This window comes from Equus asinus, chromosome 11 (assembly GCF_041296235.1).
Source record: "Equus asinus isolate D_3611 breed Donkey chromosome 11, EquAss-T2T_v2, whole genome shotgun sequence".
Lineage (NCBI taxonomy): Eukaryota > Metazoa > Chordata > Mammalia > Perissodactyla > Equidae > Equus > Equus asinus.
Window position 1 is genome coordinate 8,564,609 of NC_091800.1, and position 25,938 is coordinate 8,590,546.

General features: G+C 35.5%; 1 protein-coding gene across 12 annotated transcripts in view; it reads left to right on the top strand.

Moving 5' to 3' along the window:
• The window catches only part of CDK8 (cyclin dependent kinase 8), a 125,236-nt gene that overhangs the window by 50,445 nt on the left and 48,853 nt on the right, over positions 1 to 25,938 (top strand). For 9 of the 12 annotated variants that reach the window (XM_044777402.2, XM_044777401.2, XM_044777404.2 and 6 more), the window contains exons 2-4: positions 11,965 to 12,040; positions 21,235 to 21,345; positions 25,354 to 25,494. In XM_044777402.2, coding sequence (XP_044633337.1) covers positions 11,965 to 12,040; positions 21,235 to 21,345; positions 25,354 to 25,494 — 328 coding nt within the window. Of the gene's footprint in view, positions 1 to 11,964; positions 12,041 to 21,234; positions 21,346 to 24,619; positions 24,691 to 25,353; positions 25,495 to 25,938 lie in introns of all 12 variants that reach the window. The other 3 variants (XM_070520427.1, XM_044777408.2, XM_044777407.2) reach the window with 3 other exon arrangements.

Consider the following 25,938-nt stretch of genomic DNA (forward strand, 5'->3'; position numbering starts at 1 on the left):
CAAATAAAACTTGAAACTTCAGATAGTCTTTTGTTTTAAGGTCTCTTGGTCTTCTCTTTTTTATTATTTTATCAAGGTCATAATAGTTTATAACATTGTGAATTTCAGTTGTACATTATTATTTGTCACTCGCCATATATGTGTGCCCCTTTACCCTTTACATCCACCCCCCAAACCCCTTGGCCTCTGGTAATCAGTAATCTGTTCTGTTTGTCCGTGTGTTTATCTTCCACATATAAGTGAAATCATGTGGTGTTTGTCTTTCTCTGTCTAGCTTATTTCGCTTAACATAATTGCCTCAAGGTCCATCCATATTGTTGCAAATAGGATGATCTTGTCTCTTTTTATGGCTGAGTAGTATTCTGTTGTATATATACACCACATCTTCTTTATCCACTCATCAGTCACTGGGCACTTGGGTTGCTTCCACTTCTTGGCTATTGTGAATAATGCTGCAATGAACATAGGGGTGCATAAATCTCTTTGAATGGTTGATTTCAACTTCTTTGGGTAAATACCCAGTAATAAGATAGCTGGGTCATACGGTATTTCTATTTTTAATTTTTTGAGAAATCTCCATACAGTTTTCCATAGTGGCTGCACCAGGTTGCATTCCCACCAGCAGTGTATGAGCATTCCCTTTTCTCCACATCCTCTCTTGGTGATTATAGCCATTCTAACAGGTATGAGGTGATAACTCGTTATAGTTTTTGGTTTGTGTTTCCCTAGGGATTAGTGATGTTGAACATCTTTTCATGCACCTGTTGGCCATGTGTATATCTTCTTTGGAAAAATGTCTGTTCATATCCTCTGCCCATTTTTTGATTGGGTTATTGGTTTTTTTGTTATTGAGTTGTATGAGTTCTTTCTCCATTTTGGAGATTAACCTCTTGTCGGATATATGATTTGCAAATATTTTCTCCCAGTTGTTGGATTGTCTTCGTTTTGTTCCTGGTTTCCTTTGCCTTGTAGAAGCTCTTTAGTCTCATGAAGTCCCATTTGTTTATTTTTTCTTTTGTTTCCCTTACCCGAGTAGACATGATATTTGAAAAGATCCTTCTGAGACTGGTGTCAAAGAGTGTATTGCCTCTGTTTTCTTCTAGGAGTTTTATGGTTTCACGTCTTCAAGTCTTTAATCCATTTTGAGTTAATTTTTGTGTATGGGAAAAAATAATGCTCTACTTGCATTCTTTTGCATGTGGCTGTCCAGTTTTCCCAGCACCATTTGTTGAAGAGTCAGTCTTCTTTTTTGGTTCATAGAGTATATGATAACAGTAGCTCTAAATGATTGTTTCCTTGTATGTAAAATGGCATATGATAATATGTTATTGTGAAGTCATTATTAAACAACATTCACCATATAAAGTGCAATTTCTGTCATAAGCTATGTAACTTTGAATCAGTTTTTCTTCATGCAACGCCTATAAAATTGTTCTCATGGCTAGCTGAGTTAAAATAGTACTGTGGGCAGTCAGTAACTTAACTATACTAAAAATTATTTTCTTCCTTTTCCTTGCTTCCATACACGCACCCGTATATTTGCATGTATGTCTGTATTATATCTCTGTATATCTCTATATATGCAGATATATAAATGTACACTTGTATGTACATATTTAAGTGCATATATTTACATATGTATTTTTAATATGTTTATGTGTGCGTAATTATTTGTACAGAGAAAGCATCTATGCTCTCTCTACATAACTACGTACATGTTAAAATACATACTTTACATAATTTCAGAGCATGTGTGGCATGGATTTAACATGTATTTATGTATTTAAGTGCTTGGTATAGTACTTGGTGTATGGAAAGTGCTTGATACATGTTATCTTCATCTTGTGGGAATCCCATACCTTGTCTGCCTGCCAGGAAGTCACATTTATTGAATACTCACTTGTGGAGAAATGGGCTTTCTGGTATTTTGGAAAGTTGGAGGCAAAGATGTCGTTCCCATGCCTGGGAAATGACTTTGCTTTCTCTCCTCAGATGACACTTAATTTGCTTCAAGAACTAGGAGAATACCAGGCTTATAAACCTGCTAGTAGAGTAAGTTTCTGCACAATGGTATGAAAATGTCAAAATATAAAGGTTAGTATTAATATTGCTGCAAGACTTAAGCTTCTCCAATCTGGCACGACCTTGCTTTGTGAGGAGAGACCCGCTGGCAGCCCCCATCCACTCTGAAATATACTGCATCTTTTCTTACTCTGTGTGGCCACCTCACTTCTGGTAAGATGTTCCGTATTTACCTAATTACAGCGAGACTCTGTCCCGTTTTACCTTATGTGTGATTGGGGTGGGGCAATGGGTGGAACGAAACAGGGGAAAAGAGGCAAGTTTCTTCTTGCCAGTTTTTAACTCGTGTGAAGCACTGTACCTGTATCTGTGACTACTGTTAGACAGCCAGGATGAGTTTATCACTTCCTAATTCCATCCCTGTTTGTTTATGTATTGAAAATATTGAAATTTATAGTTTTCATACTTGTTATTTGACTTTTGGGTTATTGACAGTAGCTTCCTATTAGCCTTCTTGCCTCCGGTCTGGATCCTTCCAGTGTATGCTAATGTTGTATGATCTTTCCATAAGTCTAGTCTAATCAGAGCTTGTTAATTTTATTGTTTAACACTTTTTGCAACTATGTGAAACCTTTTCTGTGATACACAATCAGTAATTTGCTGATGTAGGAAATACACATACTTAATATCACTATTTCAGATTGCTTTTTAAATTGTTTATACTAGTTTATACTCCTAGTAACAATGCATGAGGGTTACCATTCCTCCATATTTTCACCAGTTTAAGTGAGAACCATTAAGTAGTGTTAAATATTAGTCTTAAAAGTTACTGGAAATAATAAAAATAAAATTCAAGGGTGAGAGAGTAGATGTATATTAATTTCGTTAAGTTGAAAAACTTTTGTGGCCAGATTTTTCTTTATAAATTCAGATTTAACGTTGTGTTACTAATGGTGCAATAAAGCTTCTCCATGTAAGAGTCAGAGTTGTAATGTAATGACTTCAGATCTCATCCTGTTTATTTTTTCAACAATGAGCATTCATAACATTCTTTTCAATTACAGAGTATTGTTGACAGGGTAGAAAGAAATTTAAGAAATTTAAGAAATGTTCAGGTGTATTCACTTGCCTGATGTAATAGTACTTTTAAGGAAAAAAATGTTTGAGGCCGAGTACAAATGAATTAGGCGGATATATGAAATAGCAAGAAAGACCAACCATTTGGGGGAAAAGTAGTATTGTACATTAGTTTCTGTTTTTAGCATTGCTCGTTTCTTCTAGCATGAATTTTAAGGAGAAAAACAGTGATTATAAATGACCCAATGTCAAAATATGGTTCTTAAAGTCAAGATGCAATAAATATAACTTTATTCGCTGTAGAGTGGTGTTCAGGAAAATGACACTTTGGAAATATAATGTAAGAGAGATTGATTGATAAGTAGTTTACTTTGATGGGAAACCCCCACGTTTAGTGATATCTGATCATTACTGTAATCTTGTAACTGAACAGATAGGAAAGGACCAACCTCCAAGGTTAGAAATGTTTTTAAGTTCTCAATGGCTGTTTCTCCAAACAAGGTAAAGATGAATTTGAAATATGAGAGCCAACAAATTTAGCTTGAATTCCATGAGCTAATGCAGATGAGAGATTCATTGCTAGGTTTCCAAGAAGCTTTGTCACTTCTTGGAGCTTGGCATCTGGAGCTGCCAAGAAACTTGAAAGTAACTCTTGGTGGGCCTGTCTTGTTCACAGCTACCTATCAAGAGCTATAACAATGCCAAGCACAGGACCTCCCCCCAAATTGCCAAGAAATCCCCTCAAATCTAGAATTAGTAGTTTTAATAATCTTTTAAATAAGCTTATATCATTAACTAAAATGTTAACTTGTGGATTTCATTTGTCGGAATGATCAAAAGAACAGAAGGTGTTAATATGACAAGGGATTTTAAGCAAAATATAATGTGACTGGCTAGAATGTGCTCTCTCAGAGTTTACCCCAGTTTAAATCAAAGGAAGTGTTATTTCAATTTGCTTTAATGCACGTAAGATAATTGGGCACAATGAATGATAAAGGCCATCAGGAATGCACCTGTTGTCAAACAGTTTATTAGCCTGCTGTGGCAAGGGAGAGCATGTACCTAGGAATTTACTGAGGTGTCTCAGTAAGAGGAAGTGGGCAAAGGCTTGGTAGGGTTTGGGCTTGAGCTGAACGCTTGATTCTAAGGAAAGACTAGGGCAGTAGACCAGCTCTGGATTGGATATTGTCATGAAGTGGGGTCAGTTTGGTAATTGGGTATTTTAGCATTCAGTTCAAGGTAGGAGTGATACAGAGCTGGGGACTCATTGGTAAAAAAGCAGTTATCACTGAAAAAAGAGCCATTTTAGTAATTTTTCAGCTGTAGCGTGGCCTTGGGTGAAACTTTATTTCTGGTTTGCCGTTTTACTGGCCTTGCCACTAATCTGTTAGGAGTATCACAACCTGATTATCAGTGGGGCTTATTTTCACTTTCTCAGTCCCTCTTTTTGGCTGGATTTAGCCGTTCATAACATTGTTCTGTGAAACCCAGATCTTCACTATTGCCAGAATTCTGTTGATCAGAACACTATTCAGAGAACCTCATCTATTGTTGGACTAAAGTCAGTTCTTTCCGTATACTTTTTGTTTTTGTAAGGTTATTGAATCTTCCAAAGCAAAAATGACTGTGCACATCTAAGACTTTGGAGATCAGATTTGAGCTCTGTAACACTGACAAATGCTGAGAGATTATTAACAGAGTCTGCAGTCTACTTCTAGGCCAAGAGCCAAAGTTCCAAGTATGGTTTTGGTGTAGATAGAAACTTTCCTAGGTTTGACATCATAGGGGCTGTCTGTCCTGTTTACTATTTTTAGTTTACTATTTAAAGAGTTGTTTAGTAGTTGAGTGTAATTGCCCAGGAACTAAAGCAAGCTGAGTTGCACCCAAAAGAAGGTGGCTACAATCTCAACAATCGGCTTGTTCGTACATTTTTGTGAAATGACAAGCAAATTGTAGCCAGATATTGGACTCATACAAGGAGTGGCTAGGGATGCAAAGAGCAATATTATGGGTATTATTGTAAGAGATAACAAGTGTCTGTTAACAATTCAGAAACTTAAACCAGCAGAGAGGAAAGAAAAGAGCTTGGGGAAAAAAAATAAGAGCATGCAAATTAAAGCATGGTAATTTTTGGTTCTGGCCATTTAGATCTTGTTCCCTCTTGGGTCCTGAGTGGAAGCTGTCTCTCTTTCATGCTGCTTGGTCCAAAGGTCTTGGGTAGAAGCTGTCTCATTCTCTAAGATCCTGTTGTGTCACTGTAATTGAGAGCTATGGATCCAAGGAGTTTTACTGCTCTTTTAATTGTTAACAGAATATGGCAAGGTCATTTCCATGGGAGTTCAAGTGCAGTCTTTCCCTGTTGATGCTTCAAAAATAGCCAGTCACCCAATCTGAGAGCATGTAGAGCTGATTAAGTGTCTAGCAAGAAAGATAGTTGTTTCCATCAGTGATTAGATCGAACAGCTCTGGAAGATTATTATGAATGGAAATGAATGGCTCATCTATCATATAATACACAATTAATTTATAGGAATTCAGTCATTGATTACCCAGGGAGTGAACAGTGAGAACTTTAACAAACCTCATGGCCTCTTGATTTCTACCATCAAGTGTACCATGCTTGTCTTTGATTGACAAAGATATTGAAACCTAGACACAAAAATCACTTTGAAGCAGTTATTGTACCAGTTTTTGTATATGAACATGAGAAGAGTCAGCCTTGTCTCAACTTAAAGTACATAATCACTGAACATATATAATTGATATATTTTATTTGTATTTAACTAATCTGTAAAGACGGAACTCTTGATTTGTCAAATAATCAATTTGGAGAGAACAGAATTTTCATAATAGGAAATCCAAAGATATTTTAGGTGTAAAAGACATCTTATCAGTTTTATTATTTTGATTTTGGGACTTAAGTTCACAAAAGGCAAAATCAAGGAGTTTTAAATAATATAATACATGGTATCCAAAGGTTAGAAATAGTTTAAGGCAATATTTGAAAATCCAGCATTAAGAACATAATTATTAGAACCTTTAATTTTTTTCAAATAAATAAATTTTATTAAAAATGACTTAAAATATAGCTAAGGCCTAATAATATATATTTAAGAGCATTTTTTCCCTAGTTGGAAATATTAAGATCATTGAAAATACCAAAAATATCACAGTAGAGCAAGTTAGGCCGTTCAGTTCACATCTCTCAAGCGTGGAGCCAAACTGCTTTATCTTGCACAATCACTAAGATTTCACGCTGTAGCCCAGCATTCTCACAGGCCTTCTTCCCTCAGTACCATCATACCTCGGCATACAATGACAGTTGCTTGTGGTCTGCTTCCAAACTATCACATAATCAAAATAATTAAATCTTAAGTTTAACACATTAGCCTTTATGTAATTCATAATTTTTAGTATATAATTAAGCACATTGATTATTTCACCTGTTTTTTTGTTTTTTCCCTAAAACATAAGTTTCCCATGAAGGAAGCAGTGCACTGATTTACATTCTGGTGCAAGCTCCGTGATATGATTGACTACTCTATGTTTTCCTGTCATTGCAGCTGACAATATAATCCTCCAGAGCAGACTTTTACACAGAGCTTAAACTCCAAACAACATCTATTGACAGTAGGATCAATACTTCATGGTTTTATACGGTACAGAGCTAGTCTAGAACTTCTAGCTTCCAGCACTGCTGTTCAGAAATCCAAAGGTATCCTGAGTCCTGAGTCTGTCTTTTTTTTTTAGTTTATTTTTATTCAAATTTAATGGACATATAAAATTGTGTAAGTTTAAAGTGTACAGCTTGTTTTGATAAATTTATATATTACAATATGATTACCACCATAACGTTAGCTAGCACCTCTATCACATCACATAATTATCATTTCTTTTTTGTGGTAGGAACGATTAAAATATAGTCTCTTAGCAGCTGTGAAGTTTTCTGTAATCAGTATGCTGTGCATTACATCTCCAGGACTTCTTTATCTACTAGTTGCAAGTTTGTACTCTTAAACAACATCTCCCCAATTCCCTCAGCCCCTGGTAACCACCATTCTACTCTGTTTTTACGATTTCATCTTTTTTAGATTCCACGTATAAGTGATATAAGGTTCCTGTCTTTCTCTGTCTGGCTTATCTCACTTAGCATAGGGCCCTCAGGGTCCATCCATTTTGTCACAAATGACAGGCTTTCTTTTTTTTCATGCTGAGTAACATTGATCCTTTCTAAGTGGCCCATTATCCATCCTCACTGGAAGCTTGTAAAAATCTACTGCTTGTCTCTACTTTTCTGAAATGTCTAAATACGGTGTCTTGATGTGGGTTTATTTTCATCCATTTTTGATGGGAACTCATTGGACCCTTCCAGTTTATACAAACCCTGTACTTCAGGGATTTTTAAAGTCCCGTGGGAAGTTTCCTTGAATTACTTCATACGTTTTCTTCCTCTCTTTTCTCTGTTCTTTCTTTCTGGACCTCCTGCTTATTTGTATGTTAGATTTCATGGACTAGTTCTCCAATTTTCCTATTTTTCTTTTAGGTTTCTCTTACTTGTTTTATTCTTCTATTTTCTAGGATCTCTCTTCAATTTTGTCTTCGATCCAGCCAATTCTCCTTCTCAGAGGTATCTTGTACTCTCTATTCTCTGCTTTTGGAGGATTTTGCTGTGTAAATCTAATTGGTTCTCAGCTTTCTTCACTGTCAGCTTCTGATTTAGTTTTCTTGGATCCTCTTAGTCAGCTACTGTTTGTTCACTTACTTTCTTGTTTCCAAATTTTTTGCTGTCCTCTCTCCCATTTTTCATCCTACTGGGTTAATGCCTTTAAAAAATTCCCTTTCCCACAGTTTTAGGAGGGAAGTAAAGTTTGATATGTATGTTCAGTACTACTCTGTTTTTCCAAAGCACCACTTATTTTTTTAACCATTCCTTTACAGCCATTTTGTATTTTCACCTTACTCCTCCTATCTGTTAAAGGCGAGTGTTCATCATGATTCTACTATCTTCTTCTTTGGTCTTCTCACGTAACACGCTTTCTCTCAGCTTTATTTATTATTTTTAAATGTGATGTTTTCTTGTCATACTTACTTGCTTTGTACACTCCTTGAAGTGAAGTACATATACTCTTCACCTTTCTTAGGAGACAGCTGGCATGAAAGACCTCTTCCCATCTTACCTCTGCCTATTTCCAAAATTCCGTCCGTCTTCAGGACTGTCAGCCTGTTTCAATGATATCGAACTGCTACTGCTACTCTGTGTTATTCTCTGAGCATACCACACCCTCTCTGTGCTTCTGTAGTTTTGTACATGCTCTTCCTATTTCCTGGGATGTCTCATGTAACTACTGATTTCTTTCCCCAACCCCTCTCTCCTTTCCTAACAAACTTAAGTCTTAAGACTCTGAAGCTTTGTTTCATCTTGCTTCAGCCCTTCAAGATATACTTGATCATCCTCTCTACTTATAGTACTTAGCACACTATATTGCCTTTACTTATTTATATAATCTGACTACTTCAACTGGATCATGACTGACACTAGGGAACAAATCTTTTTCATCTCTAGCGTCCCTTTTTACTAAAAAGTATCTGTGTGGATGGAGAGATAAATAAATGTGCTCTGTGAACCCCAAAGCACTGTTATATTATGATGGTAATTATATTAGGTGATTTTCAAGAGGAGGTTACCTTTTTGGTAATCAGACATTTTTAAAGTTTTTTTATATTCTCTCATTTCACCTTTCTTTCTAATAATTTACTTTTATAAAATATAACACATGTAATTACTTGGGATAGGAGAGAGGACTGTTGGCAGATTAGAATTTTTTAGCTCATTGAGAAGAAATTTTCATACAGCAGCTTTGCCATTTTTCCATAAGAGAAAGTCCAAGGGTTCTTGTTAAGGAGGTGAACAGGTAAGTCTTTGGTTTAATTTATTTCCATTCCCACCACTCTCACTTTAGAGGGCTCAAGTCTAGGATGTTATCCTCAAATAGTAGATATGAAAGAATCTGTTCTACTCCTGGGGAGCCATCTGGTTACATCAGTACCATGCACATGAAAGTGTGTAATAGACTTAATTCTGGTCCCCAGTTTCATTTTATTTTTGTGTTACCCTCTTTAACTTCTTTAAGTCTTTCAGAAATCATTCAGACTTGGTGAACATTAAGTACAAATATTCTTAATGTATTTTTAATATAATGAGTGCCAATGGTGTTTTACTAGAAAGTATATTGTAAAGCTGATTGTCATAAAACAAATCATTTTTCAAAAAAATAAGGAAGTAATTGGGATTTGTTTTCCCAACTAAGGATTTGGTGTAAATATGTTGTAAAAACAAAGATAATTTAAAATAATAAAGTATTAAATGGATTTAAATGAATTGATTTTATAAGGAGTTATTCACTTGTTCAATCAAACCTTCACTCTGTTTAGATCTCCAGCTCTGCCACCTCTGCCCTTACTTTTAGTATATGACCTCATTTTCAACATCAGAAAAATATGAAATCCACCAAAGCGAGAACTCCCCAAGCTTTTTGGGTCTGAACCAACGGCTTTGCACCTGTATCTATCCTTTTCGATATCCTTTCTTCTTATTACAATGGAAGAAGTATTTCTCCTTCTAGCTCTGAGTGTAATTTCTCCGCGGTGTTTCAGTCTTTACTCTCTTAATTTTTCCCTCCCTCTTCTAAATCAGTAGCTCCTTTCCTCTGGGTTCTGCCTCTCAGTACTTAACATATTCAAATCTCTTCCATCTTAAAAAGATAATAATTCTTTAACCTTGTGTATTATTGTAGCTGCTGCCTTATTTTCTCTCCTTCAAAGGAATAGCCTACATTTATTATCTCAGTTTACTTATGCCCCGTTCGTTCCTCAACACAGACTGCCACTACATCACTGCAACTATTTTTGTCTAGTCCATTATCCACTGGTGACTTGATCATTGCTAAATTCACTGGACACTGCTCAGTCCTCACCTTACTAGACCTCTCTGCAGCTTTTGATACTATTTGCTATTCTCTCCTTTTTGGAAATCTTTTTCTTGACAGTCCTTCTATTCGGTCTCATCTCATCTTCTCTCATGGCTTTGATTACTGTGTATATGCTGATTACAGTAAATCCATGTCTTCAACTTTCTCTTGAGCATTAGACGTGTTTATTCAGCTTCCCACCCCCACTTAGGTGTCGCACAAGTACTGCAAGCTCAACCTACACAAAATGGAAGTGTCATCTTCCTGTTCCCTGAAATCTTTTCCTCCTGCTTGTTTCTTCTTTCAGTGAATAATGTTGTCCTTAACTTGTTGCCAGAGGCAGAAATCATTATCTTTGACTTCTCCTTCTGTACCCCAGTATTCAATCACCAAGTGCTGTAGGTTCTGCTTCACTTCTGCAGTTTCTCTCCTCTCTGTAGCAAGCACACTGCAGTAGCCACCATCATCCCTCCTCACCTGAGTGATTCCAATGCTATTTACTTTCAACTGGTCTCTCTGCCTCCTGTCCTTATTTATACCTCTCAGCATTCAAAAGGCAGCCAAAGATATTTTTCCCAAGTAAAATATCATTGCTTTTTCTCTTGTTAAAAAATATTTAATGGAGAGCTTCCTGTTTTCTTGGAGTAAAAAGACTTTTATGTTCTGGTTCCTAATTATATCCCCAGCCTCATCTCCTGTTGTTTACTCTTATCTGTTCTTCCTCAAATGCTCTTCTCTCACCTCATGTGCTTTCACACTATGTTCGCCCGAGTCTCAACGTATACACGCTCACACACATGCACACACCCTACGTGAGCAGTTCTACAAGTGTGATGTGGTAACTCCTAGAGGTCCCCAAAATCCTTTCAGAGGGTCTGCAAGGTCAACACTGATTTCTTAGTAGTGCTATGATACTTGCTTTTGCCACTCTGATTCTCATGAGGGTACAGTGGATTTTTTTCAAAGGTGACAGACATAACGTGATGATACCGTTGCTCTGATGGCTAATGGTTGTGTGCTTTTTATTCTCTGTTTTTAAAAGTTCCCATTTTAAAATTCTAATTGGCTGAATATTGATCGCTACAACAAGCAAAGCTCTTCAGGGTCCGCAGTATTATCTAAGAGAATAAAGGGGTCCCGAGTCCAGAAAGTTTGAGACTGCCATTTAGGCCTCAGTTAGATGATATTTCCTCTGACAAGTCTTTGCTTGGGTCCTCCACCAAAGTAACCTTTGGGTAACCTCTGTGGTTTGTAGTTTCCCTATCATAGCACTTATCATATTCTATTCTAGTAGATTAGTTATTTGTCTGTCTAGGCCAGTAGACACAGAAAGCTCCATAGAAGAAGGAACTCTGCTGTATCCCCAGTACCTGGCACAGTACTGGAAACATAATAAGTGCTCCATAAACACATGTTGAGTGAATCTCTTTGATGGTATTTGGGGATACGAGAACTATAGCATTGTAAATTATAATCATTTTTTTGTACTTTAGTGATGCATTCATTTCTTAATTTTTTTGACCCACTAATATGTAAATGGGCTTTAGGAAGTAAGTTTTATATGTGTGTGTGCCGTACACACACATGCATACATAGAGAGGAAGCATATGTATAAGAGAGCAGGAAGAACCTATTACAGGAAGTCAAGAGCTCTATTTTTGAATTTTTCTCTTCTGCAAATAACAGTGGGCCTTGGACAAGTCTTTTTATTCCTTTGAATCTAACTTCTCTCATCAAATAATGGGATTGGACCTGATTATCTAAAAAAGTTTTCTGTATGACATTATGTGATTATGTGTGAAAGATGTCAAATGTGTATTAAATACGTGATTTATATTTTATTAAAAGCACATAAATTTAGATTTGTCTGTATATTAAAATAACTTTGTTTTTACAGGAAAGATGATAAAGACTATGCTTTAAAACAAATAGAAGGAACCGGGATCTCTATGTCGGCATGTAGAGAAATAGCAGTAAGTGAAGCTCTTTTTATCATCATTATTATCAACTGACTTATGAGTGTCAACTATATAGGTCTCAGGATTGTGTTTGTCACATAGACACATTAATTGAAAGTTGGTAAATATTTTTCATACCAAGTATTTATTGAAATTTTTTTTTTTTGAAGATTGGCACCTGAGCTAACATCTGTTGCCAGTCTTTTTTTTTTCCCTTCTTCTTCATCCCCCAAAGCCCCCCAGTACATAGCTGTATATTCTAGTTGCAGGTCCTTTTGGCTGTGCTATGTGGGATGCCACCTCAGGATGGCTTAGATGAGTGGTGCTATGTCTGCACCCAGGATCCAAACTGGTGAGAACCTGGGCTGTGAAAGGTGGAGCATGCGAACTTAAACACTCGACCACGGAGCTGGCCCCTGGTATTTGTTTTTTAAAGAGAAGTAAAGGTGGCATGTAGTGCTAGCAGAAACTTCTATATAAATTCACTTATTTGGAATTAAGTCAATCTCAGTTGTTTTTATAAATAGATATTTTCCAATAAATGTCACTAAATAGTTAAGGGTCCAGTTATTCTTTTTTTTTTTTTTTTTTTGGTGAGGAAGATTGGTCCTGATTTAGCATCTGTTGCCAGTCTTGCTCTTTTTTTTTTTTCTTCTTCTGCCCAAAGCCCCAGAACATAGTTGTATATTCTAGTTGTATATCCTTCTAGTTCTTCTTTGTGGGATGCCACCTCAGCATGGTTTGATGAGCGGTATGTAGGTCTGTTCCCAGGATCCAAACTGGCAAACCTTGGGCTGCCGAAGTGGAGCACATGAACTTAACCTCTATGCCACTGGGCCAGCCTCAAGGGTCCAGTTGTTCTTATTATTTCATCGAGTGCAATAAAAGTGGCATTTACTTCATATAAAATTACTGTTTCTATTTTAATAAAATGAAATTAATGTTACTTATATCAACTTAAAATGAGATTGTGTTATTTGATTTTCATTGTATCTGTTCATTTGAGTATGGAAAAATATATGCCTTTTTCTTTTGGAAGCATAGCTTTCCATATGGTAATTAGAATCTCATTTTGATTCCTAAGGAAAATATTCTTCATGTTAATGCATTATTAAATAATTATTCATACATTTTAACTGAGTATTGCTTCAGTGAGATTTTATTTCAGTTTTTGCTGTTGTAAAACTATGGGTCCAAATTAGTTTTTTCTGGCTTTAATCAGAATATTCTAGAATATATATTACAATCTTTGTTTTTGTTGCTTTCAGCCCTTCTGTCTACCCATAGATATAGGCTATGTGACCTAGAGATAGTAATTTAAATAACTTGACTCATTTAACAGATTCTATAGAACCGGGTTTTCAATTAACAGTCATTTATTGTGTATCATGTTGACAGGAAGTAGAGTAGGTAGACGTAGAACAAGTCTGGGTCACTGGCCTTAAGTATTAACATGCTGATGGAGAAAGAGACTCATAAATCTTATATTAATAAGAACAGTGTGCCAAGCATTATGATAGAATTGTGTAGAGAATGGGAGAAGGGTATACATGTAAACTGGAGAATCAAGGAAGGTTCCAAGTGTTGGAGGACATGTAAGAACTACGTCCATGAGGGAAGAATAGCCTGAGATGGAAGGTATTCTTAACCAAAGGTATATGCCATGGTGGAGATTGTATTTCATTTAATTGATAAGTTTTTCAAACTCTTGACTCTTGAGGCAAGATATCTATACATTAATTGTCAGTTCTTCAACATCTGCTATTCTGTATATTCTAGGCAGTTCTAAAGAATTAAAATCCATTTAATTATGGTCAGTTATGTTAGCTGTCATGGTAGTGATTACCTTTGGGGAGGGGTCAGGGAGTGACAGGAAGGGCAGATAAAGGGAGCTTTCAGGATGCTAGTAATGTTCTGTTTCTTGATCTTGCTCTGGGACTGGTTATGTGGGTTTAATGTGTGAAAACTCACTGAGCTGTGCACTTATGGTTTATGTGCTTTCTCTCTGTTTGTTATACTTTAACAAAAAGCTTGAAAAACAACAAAACTCCATTCACGTCAGGAACAGACATTCTTTATGTATGTTGATAACTCTAAATGCAGTTACGAAAGGTTATTTTTAGGGTACTTGATTGTGCTTCTTCCATTTAAGGTGAGCAGAAATTTTTAATTTTGATGAAGTCTAATTTACTAAGTTTTTCCTTTTATGACTCTTGTTTTCTCTGTGTCCTTTATCTACTCACTGATTGTGAGGCTGTTTCCTTATGTTTTCTTCTAAAAGCTTTATAGTTTTACCTAACTTTTTACCCTATGATCTACTCAAGTTTTGTTTGTGGTACAATATAGGATTTAAGACTCTCCTCCCCATATGAATGTACAATTGTTGTAGCATCATTTTTTGAAAAGATTCTTCTCCATTGAATTCCTTTGGCATCTTTGTAAAAAATTTAATGACTTTGTAAGTGTGGGACTATTTCTGGCCTCTTTTCTGTTCTCTTGATCTCTTTGTCTATCGTTATGCCAATATACCAGTTTACTCTAGCTTTACAGCAAGATTTGAAGTAAGGTGATGTAAGGCCACCAGCTTTATCCTTTTGCTTAGGACGTTCCCTTCTGTTTTTTTGTAAATGGTATTGAATTTATTCAAATGCTTTTTTCTACATGTATTGAAACGACTATATAGTTCTTCTCTTTTATTCTGTTACATTGGTAGACTACATTGATGGTTTTTTAATGTTTATCTAATTTGTGTATCCATGAAATAATCTCTGCTTGGTTGTAGATTGCTAGATTTGATTTACTAGAGTGTTATTAAGGAGTTCTAGATCTATGAGTTCGAAGGGTATTGTTCTGTAAATATATTGCTTGTAATGTCTTTGTCCTTAGTATCAAGGTTGTGCTGTCCTCCTGAAACAAGTTAGGCAGCCTTTCTTCATCCTCTGTTTTCTTGTGGAGTTTCTGTGTGATTGGTAGTTATTCTTCCTTAAGTGTTTCATAGAATTCACCAACCGCTATTATTTCCTTCATAGATAGAGAGCTCTTCAGATTTTATATTTCATCTTGTGTTTAAGTTGTATTTTTTATGTAGTTTGTCGATTTCATTTAAGTTGTAGAATTTATTGGCACAAAATTGTTCATAATGTTCCCTTATTATCCTCTCACATCTATAGCTTCTGTAGTGATGTCCCTATTTCATTGTGGACTTGGTTTTTTATTTTCTGTTATATCTTTGATTTTTGCTTTTATCTTTATTGTTTCTTTCCTTCTACTTTTTTTTTTTTTAAGATTGGCACCTGAGCTAACAACTGTTGCCAATCTTCTTTTTTTCCCCTCCTTCTTCTTCTCCCCAAAACCCCCCAGTACATAGTTGTATATTCTAGTTGTGAGTGCCTCTGGTTGTGCTACCGTGGGACGCTGCCTCAGCGTGGCTTGGTGAGTGGTGCCATGCCACCACCCAGGATCGGAACTGGCAAAACCCGAGCCGCCGAAGTGGAGCATGGGAACTTAACCACTCGGCCACAGGGCAGCCCCCTCCTTCTACTTATTTTTGGCTTACATTTTTTTAATCTTCTTAAGTTAGAACCTTAGGGCATTGATGTTTTTAAACTATTCTTTTCTAGTACAAGCCGTTAAAACCATGAATTTCCCTCTAAGCTGTGTTTTGCTTGCATTCTAGAAATTTTGTTTCGTTGTGTTTTCATTGTCATTTAATACAAAATATTTTCAATTCTCCTGGTGATTTTTCTTCTTCCTTTTTTATGGGTATTTAGAAATATATTGTTTAATTTTTAAATATGTGAAGCCTTCTAGATAATTTATTGTTGATTACTAATTTATTTCCATTGTTGTCAGAGAAAAGAGATTCTCTATTTTAGAGATACATACTGAAATATTTATAGTTGAAATCATGTGAGGTTTGGGATTTACTTGAAAATACAGGAATACCTCGGAGATATTGCGAGTTTAGTTCTAGACCACAGCAGTAAAGTGAATATCACAATGAAGTGAGTCACAGGAATTTTTTGGGTTCCCAGTGCATATAAAAGTTATGTTTACACTATACTATAGTCTAATAAGTATGCAATAGCATTATGTCTAAAGAAACAGTGTACATACCTTAGTTAAAAAGTACTTTATTGGGGCTGGCCCAGTGGGATAGTGATTAAGTTCTCGGGCTCTGCTTCAGTGGCTCAGGGGTTCACGGGTTCAGATCCCTGGCGCAGACCTAGCACTGCTCATCAGGCCACGCTGAGGCGGTGTCCCACACAGCAGAGCCAGAGGACCTACAACTAGAATATACAACTATGCACTGGGGGGCTTTGGGGAGAAGGAGGAAAAAAAAACAAGATTGGCAACAGATGTTAGCTCAGGTGCCAATCTTTAAAAAACAAAAACAAACAAAAAAACCCGCTGTATGTGCAAAGTGCAATAAAGTGAAGCATGGTAAAACCAGGTTATGCCACTGTAATCCAGGGTGAGGTAAGAGGGGTGGTTGTGAATACAAATAGATGAAATGAGACAGGCTGGGAGTGGATGATGGTGCAGGGCACAGGGGTTTGTTTTACTGTTCCATTTTATTTACTTTTAAAAACATTTCCATAATTAAAGAAAAAAAAAATCCTTCTGGCAAGTCTTACCACACCTCTCTCCCTTCCATTTATTAAATCTTCCTCTGAGAAGTCCTGTGTCCCCACCACTCGCCTCCATTATTCTCTTGTGATCTGCACCCAGTTTGTTTCTTTTAAAGCACTTACTACAAATTATAATTACAAAGAGTTTCTTTTTGTGTGTGTGTTTGCTTATTTTCTATTTGTTGTTCCTACCCCCTCTGCAATTCATTTCTTCTCCAGTGTGTACTAGGTCTGACACATCACCTTTGCTCAGTAAATAATGTAAAAGGGAGGGAGGAAGAAACTCTGAGAATTTCTATTAAAGTTAAGAGCACTGCATATCTTATCCTCATTGTGTTGTAAAAGGTTTGTTTTGTATTTCCAGGATTTCCTGTGAGCTGGAATCCCTTTAGCCTAGTGCTTCATGGTACCATGCATATTCTAGGAGGCTGCTGCGCAGTTGGCCTAGGGGGGCTACGGGAGCAGAGATAAAGCTGCAGACTCTGCTTTTAAAGCTCACATCTACTTTAACCTAGGCATCTCAGTTTTTCTTAGCAATTTGCAGAATTCAATTGAAAAAAACTCTCCACAGGTTAAAAAAAACTGGAATAATTTTCCCTATGCTTTTACGGTAATTTCAACTCAACTATCATCACACTTATCACATAAATTTAGAATTTAGTATTTTTGCTATGTCGTAAAATTTTAATATTAGAAATCAATATTTTAAAAAATTTATTTGTACTTTCAGAGTTCAGATTAAGTGTAATATTGTATGGCACAATTGGAATGAATTCAGTTGATGATGATCATTTTGTTACCAATAGTAAAATATTTGCATTTCTACCAGTGATCGTAGTTTTCAGGAAATTGTGAGATTTTGTTACCAGTAGAATTAGAAAAACTTAGGTGGTTTCTGTGATGGAACGCATTGTATAAATTTATTTAAATCTTTCCTTTAAAAATTTTTTAACATAAAATCTTTAAAAAGGCAAAAAATGCTTTGTAAAATGTTAAGAAATAAGCATCAACATGCTCTGTATGAGATGAAATGCTGAAGTTCTGTTCATCAGATATGACAACTCTGGAGTGCTCCCAGTCTCAGAGCACCAACCCCTCACTACTGCATGTAGCAGTTAAGACCCTAGCCAGGGGCTGGCCCATTGGTGCAGTGGTTAAGTTAGTACTTTCTGCTTCTCAGTGGCCCAGGGTTCGCTGGTTCGGATCCCGGGCACGGACATGGCACCGCTTGGCAAAAGCCATGCTGTGATAGGCATCCCACAAATAAAGTAGAGGAAGATGGGCATGGGTGTTAGCTCAGGGCCAGTCTTCCTCAGCACAAAGAGGAGGATTGGCAGTAGTTAGCTCAGGGCTAATCTTCCTCAGAAAAAAAAAGGAAAGCTTCTGCACAGCAAAGGAAACCATCAACAAAACAAAAAGACAACCTAACAATTGGGAGAAGATATTTGCAGATTGTGTAGCTGATAAGGAGATAATATCCAACATATAAAAATAACTCATACAACTCAATAACAAAAAAACAAACAGTCCAAATAGAAAAAAAAAAAAAATGACCCCAGCCAGATTACCTGAGCCCTCCTTCTGGCTTTACCACATAACTAGCTTGAAGGACCCAAAGAAAGTTACTTAATTTCCCTGTGGTTTAGTTCACTCATTGGTAAAATGGTAAAAATAGTATCTCATAGGGTTTATTGTGAGGAGCTTAGAACACTTCTTCATACACAATAAACTCTGGGTGAATATTAACTACTCTCAATAAATTTTAGTTACCACCACTGCAGACACAGTATTAGAGAATTGTCTGCTTACTTGCATTTGTCTCCTGCTGGAGGACTTCAGCAGAAGGTTTTAGCTCATTTTGTGTCCCAGGACCTAGTGAAGCATCAACCACAGTGCCTGGCATGTAGTAGGCATTTGGTAAATGTTAGCCTTGCTAAATGTAGCATAGCTCCCTGGTCTTTTGGAAGTACTTCAGTATAAATATTTACTTAGAGGTAATTCCCCGCTGAGACTCTCATTCCATCTCCAATCCCACAGTGACCCTTCTCCTGATAAGTCTCCCAAAAAAACCACTCAACATAGAGTGTTTTACTTAATAGTAATAGTTATTTACAGTCATGCATCACTTAACAACAGGGATACATTCTGAGAAATGTGCCGTTAGGCGAGTTCATCGTTATGTGAACATCATAGAGTGCATTTACACAAACCAAGATGATATAACCTAGTACACAACGAGGCTGTGTTGTACTAATCTTATGGGACCACCGTTGTATGTGCAGTTCCTCATTGACCAAAACGTGACTATTCTGTGCGTGACTGTACTGTATTAGTTTGCCAAGGCTGCCGTAACAAAATACGACAGACTAGGTGGCTTATACAACAAAAACTGTTTTCTCACTGCTGGAGGCTATAAGTCCAAGATGATGGTGCCTGCAGAATTGGTTTCCTCTGAGACTTCTCTTCTTGGTTTGCAGATGGCCACCCTCTTGTGACCTCTTTACAGGGTTGACCCTTTGTGTATCCTAATCTCTTTTTGTAAGGTCACCATTCGGAATGGATTAGGGCCTATCCTAAGGATCTCATTTTAACTTAATTGCCTCTTTAAAGGCCTATCTCCAGTCACAGTCTCCAGTCATGGTCTGAGGTGCTTACTGGGGATTAGGGCTTCAACTATGAATTTTGGCAGAACACAGTTCAGTCCACAACCCTCACTGGTACTTTGTTGTTGTTAGTGCCCTCGAGTCGATTCCAACTCCTAGCGACCTTGTGGGCAGCAGAGTGGAACCCTGCCCAGTCTTTTTTGCACCATCCTCACCTTCCAGCGCTGTATCAGCCAATGCTCCACTGCTATTCGTAGGATTTTCACGGCCAATGTTTATTTTTCGGAAGTGGGTGGCCAGAATCTTCTCTAGAAGCTCCGCTAAAATCTGCCCGCCATGGGTGACCCTGCTGTTATTTCACATAGCAATGGCATAGCTTTCAGCATCACAGCAACACTCAGCCGCCACAGTATGACAACCGACAGACAGGTGGGTGATGTGCTACCCTGACTGGGGAACGAACCCAGGCTACGGCTGTGAGAGCGCCGAATCTTAACCACTAGACCACCAGGGCCGGCTGTACTCTTACTTACTACTTACTAATAAAAGTCCTTACTCACTAGTAAAATCATTACTCTTGAAGATTTCATGTCTGACTAAGCAGATAGATTTTTAAAAAATAGAATGGGATTTTTTAAAGAAGTGGATTGTTTTTACGGTGAAAGCAGTGATCTTAGGTCCACAAATGAGAAGCCAAAGAGTGTGTTGTATGATACTCTTTAGTTTGTGTATTTTGTTTATTCATAAATTAATTTATTCATATATTCACCAAATCTTTAGTGAGTGCCTACCAGGTGCCAGGCAGTGTGCTATATAATTACAAGTCAACAACCAAAAAAAGCCCATTCAAAAATAGGCGAAAGACTTCAATAGACATTTTTGCAAAGAAGATATACAAATGACCTATAAGCACATGAAAAGATGCTCAATATCATTAGTCATTAGGAAAATGCAAATCAAAATCACAATGAGATACTGCTTCACCCCATTAGGGTATAGCTGTTAGAAATTTTTTTTAAAAAAGGAAAATAAGTGTTGGTGAGGATGTGGAGAAATTGGAACTCTCATATATTACTGATGGGAATGTAAAATGCTTCAGCTGCTGTTAAAATCAGTTTGGTGGTTCCTCAAAAAGTTAAACATAGATTTATCATATGATTCAGCAATTCCACTCCCTAGGTATACAACCAAGGAACTGAAAGCAGGGAGTTAGGTACCTGTACACCAATGTTCATAGCAGCGTTATTCACAGGAGCCAAATCCTGGAATCAACCTGTGTCCATCAGCAGATGAATGAATAAACAAAATGTGGTATATACATATAATTATTGATGTATTCAGCCATAAAAAAGGAATGACATTCTAGTATGTGCTACAACATGAATAAATCTTAAAGACATTATGCTAAGTGAAATAAACCAGACACAAAAGGACAAATATTGTGTGATTCTATTCACTTAGAGTACCTAGAATAGGCAAATTCATAGAGATAGGAAGTAGAATGGAAGATACCAGGGGCTGAGAGGGAGAGGGAAATAGGGAATTATTGTTTAATGGGTACAGAGTTTCTGTTTAGGATAATGAAAAAGTTATCGATAGTGGTGATGGTTGCATAACATTGTGAGTGTACTTAGTGCTACTGAATTGTATACTTAAAAATTGTTAAAATGGTAATTTGTATGTTATATATGTTTTACCACAATTGAAAAAAACAAAAAACCAACTAAACAATAACAACAAAATAGACAGATTTACTCAGTTGTATCTTTTCCTCACAGATTTTTCCTCATTTGTTACTGAAGCACCTATATGGACCTCTCAAAATTGTGTGGGTACTTATTTGATTTTAAGGATTGAATACCATTAGGTTTTTGTATTGCCTTTGAATTACAAATGGTGTTGGTTTTTTTAAACCTTATTTTTATGGTACAGATTCTTTTTTTCCATAAACAAATGGATCTCCTTTCTTTTGCAGTTACTTCGAGAGCTTAAGCATCCAAATGTCATCTCTCTTCAAAAGGTGTTTCTGTCTCATGCTGATAGGAAAGTATGGCTTCTGTTTGACTATGCGGAACATGACCTCTGGGTAAGGTGAATTGCTGGTAGACTGGTGTCAGTCAGGGATTGTTAAGAATGACTAAAAACAATTTTAGGAGCTCACTTTACCATGCGATTTACATTTTTAAAATAAAAGTAACCTCATAGAATGTGACTGATGAATTGCCAAGGCTAGAGTGTTTTGTATTGTTACGCTTTGATCTTATCAGTTTGACTTTTGTAACATAGTACAGAAAACTGTAAAATCTGAAGCATATAAACACTTCATTATTGTTTCATAGCTATAGATTTTTGACAAAATAAAAAAGTAACTGTAATAACTTTTGTTATAAAATTTAAAAGCAGCATATTTGCTTTTATTCTGTGGTATTAAAATGAGAAGGTGATATCTGTCCCCGTGAAGGGAGACAAATGTGTTGTATTTGGAAGATGAGACCAAGATCTAATGGTTTTATCTGTTATTTGTCCTATAACGTTAGGCAAGTTTCTTAATGACTCTGAAGCTGTAGTTTCCCTCATCTGTAAAATGTAATTCTTTTCCTGCTTCTTTTACAGGATTTTTCTGAAGAACAATTTTGTATTTGAAAAGCTCTGTAAACTAAGTGCACTGTATAAATGCAGGAAACTGTTGTTAATCTTATTGGATATCATTCACAATTGATATTCAGTTTTCCAATGTATTTCTTATTTTCATCAGCAGAAATTCAATATTTTACTTGCTTGAATTGGGTCTTTTCTTATATAGGAAGAATTCTTTGTGGAAGAGAGCTCTCCTACAGAATAAGATTGTCATGAAAATAGATTCCAGTATCTTTGTGATTTTTAGTCATTTTACGTTTGATCTATGCTAAGAATATTATTAGATGCCCAGACCCAACTAAATATTTGAAGATTCTCAAAGTCAAGTAATTACAGCTTATTAGTTTAGCTACTATAATGAAAACAATGATGCTGTCTTGATAAAAATTATTATAAACCAAGAATTTCAATTTATCTTGTCTAAATAGCTGAAATACAAACAGCTGCCTCAGTATTTTGCATTTACTGACAGATTTTTTGAAAATTGGTGTTTATGAAAGTCTTGGGTAATTATAAAATTTACTCCTTTGTGAAATGTAACAGTTAGGTCTTTTACAAATCTGAAATGCCATCTTGGGGATAAGACTTTCTGATATATATAATGAAAATCTATAACAGGATAGCCAAAATAATTTTGAAACATACTCACAAAGCTTATATCCTGATCAGTCTTCTGTAAAGAACATTAGCAGATTACAATTTTAAAAACAAAACAACTAAACAAAAAACCAGTATTACGTTGAGTTAATTCATTGACAACTACTTCACTACTGTGAGCTATATTTTTTCTGATATTTAATAGACAATGAGGTTTTTATACATTTCACTGTGTTTGCATACTCGTCTATATTTACTAAATTAGCATGGCTGTGCATTTATTGAGATAAATACAAGAGAAAACATATATCCAAGTGGTCATAATATCCTGGCTCAATTTTAAAAATCTTCAAAATAATTTACATTTTTCATTCCGACATAGTTTGTAAATGAAAATACAAAATTTTGAAATAAAACTAGCACAAATTCCAGTAAAACTGTTTTAAAGTAAATTTGCTTTCTGAAAATAGTAAAATAGTTTCAAACTCTTTTGCTAATTTCCAGAATTAACCTTATTTACGTAATTTTGATTTAATAGATTTAAGAAATTGAAACTTCGCAAATTTCTTATGCTTTCAGATTTATAAGAAATATTTTCACTCTAGATTCCTATTTTCTATGACTAAATGTGACTTGATTCAAATTAATTTATAAGTTATCTGAAAGGAATTGTTTTCAAACAGAAAATAAACATGCGAAATTTTCTCTCTCTGTTTTATTGTCCAAAGTCCATGCTGGTTGTAAATATTTTTTCTTTCTTTGTTAGCTTCTGTTCTTTTAAAGGAAATCTAATCAAATGAAATTGGATTCTATTAATAAAATTTTGTTAAATCAGAATGGCCAATATTGAATTGAATGCTCATCATACTCAAGCCTAACTTGAAATCATACAATGCACATTGATGAGAAATTTTCCAAGCTAACTTATAAACATAATTTGTAATAAAATATAGTTCCACATAGGAGATAATATTATATTCAGTATGATTTCTAGCAGGCTGATATGTAATATTTAATTTTACATATAGACATAATAATTATAGTTTCACAAATTTTACATGTGATGTTGCCAGATGTGTATAGATAGTCGTCATTGAGTTTATCATCATCTTATTAATGCTCATTTAAGCAAATAAGTACTTTTAGTGTTCATTTTAATCAAAACCAAATGATAATTCAATTTACTGAAAGCTACTCCTTTATGCATTTTATTTTCTTACTTCAATTGGAATATCGAAATGAATTAGCTGGAGTAAGGCAGCAGAAGGTGACAAAACAGTTGCAGTAAAAAGAGTCATTTTGAAAAATTACTTAGGTTTTGGTGAAATTTTATGGTATGCATACCAAATATTTGTTTGATAGCCCTGGAATAAAAATGGAGGTAAGAAATTCTACAACTGTAGTTTTTTGTAGTTATAAAATATTGTTAAAAAAATAACTTGTAATACCCTGATGAAAATGTTAATTAAAGAAATGTATATGTCATTGATTGATTCTCTTACCTCCCCTACATATTTGTTCCTTTCATTCTTACGCTGGCAGGTTTTAACCAAAATCAGAAAATGATGTATTTTAATCTATTTTTATTAAACTCTGAGAGCCACTGGCTCTTCTTAAGGTGAACAGACTTGATTGTCACATCATTTCTTATGATAGGTAACAAAACATTCTAGATTATTAAGAGTTGTTTTAGCTCTGTTTTGTTTGCCTGTTCTTAAATATTTTGAAAAGTGAGAAGAAAATTAAAATGATGCAATGCTGCTAATAAAATATAGATTAATCGTACTACTTATGCTCTGACTGATACACTTTACTTTCCTAGCAGCTTGCCTTAGCTGTATATTTTTTCTTTGGAAAGTAAAACTCCTTAATTCATTAATCATTGATTATTCTTTATCCATGTTCTACTTTCTATATAATAAGAAAATAGGGAGTAAAAATGTTAACCTATAATGTTAAATGTCTCATTCTTGTTTTAATTATCTTCACTAATTTCAAGAGTGCGCTTAACATTCACTCACAAATATTGGTCAGGAGTCTGCTCTTGTGCATGTTAGGTGCCAGTCTCATGCGTAGTTGTGCACACAGCAGAGTTGACTGCAGCTGACTTCTAGATTTTCTTGCAGTTTGAGTGCTTTAATTAAAATGAAGAAACCTGTCAAGAGAGTTTGAAACATTGGATCTTGTTTCTGTTGAGGTACATTTATTTATAAAGTGATTTTTCTATTTATAAAGTGGTATTGTGTTTTACTGAATGGCCACTAACACTATACCTAAAAAACTTTGATAGATGGTACAAGGCTGTTTTTTTCTCATGTGAATCTTTCATATTTCTAAGTTTTTCCAGTGTGAACTGGTCATTAACATGTTATTTCTTTGTGCTTGTGTGTATTTTATTGAAATATTTCCCCATTTGCTTTCTTTGTAACTTATATATCATAAATAGGTATCACATCTATGCTGTTAGCCAGCCAGAAGTATCTCCAAATTTGTTCTGGGTTTTTTTCCAATTTAATCACAACAGAATAAATAAGATTCTGTTCTTGAAAATTTCCACCAGATAAACAGGGGTCAAGTATACTCTGAAAGTAATTTTTAATTATACTTTAAAAATGAAACACATTATTTTCTACTCTTCTTGTAATAATTAATTTTCTGAGTTACCATCATATGCTTAGGAAATTAAATTTTAGCTCCAGTTCTTAGGAAATTTTAATGTTCTGCAGCAGAACGTGAAATTATTTTCATTATCTTTGGCAATCCCTGAGTGTTTCTTTTTCAGTTAAGAAAATATTATATGTCAAATTTTCCTTCCCTCTTTTCTTTTTTAAGCTTCTGGTGATACTTTTCTTTCTTTCAGCATATAATCAAGTTTCACAGAGCTTCTAAAGCAAACAAGAAGCCAGTTCAGTTACCTCGGGGGATGGTGAAGTCACTTTTGTATCAGATCCTGGATGGGATTCACTACCTGCATGCTAACTGGGTGTTGCACAGGGATCTGGTAAGTTGATATGTAGTTAGGTTTAAGCTAGAAAGATGCATTTCTGGTTGTGGTTTTCTAGTTGTGTCTAAATATCAGTGCTGTATAGGCCTGCAAACCTTATGGAGGGAACAGTCTCAAAACAGCCTAGCCTTGAGCTTTCCGAGGAACGCATCCTGCTTCTCTGACACACACCAGCTGGTGTTTACTGAACAGGTGAAAGAGGGCACATTTGTTTTCCTAAGCTTTTGTTTCCTTTGAAGTCTGTAAATAAAGCATTGGGTTGCTTTACATTGATTATTAGATGCCAGGCAAACTCTAGAAATTGATCTATTTATGAATATCTTGTAAAAAAAAAACTTTTGAACCTTACTTCATACTTAGTTACATATTGGAAGAGGAGATGTTAATTCAATCTACTTTTTTTTTTTTTTTTGAAGATTTTATTTTTCCTTTGTCTCCCAA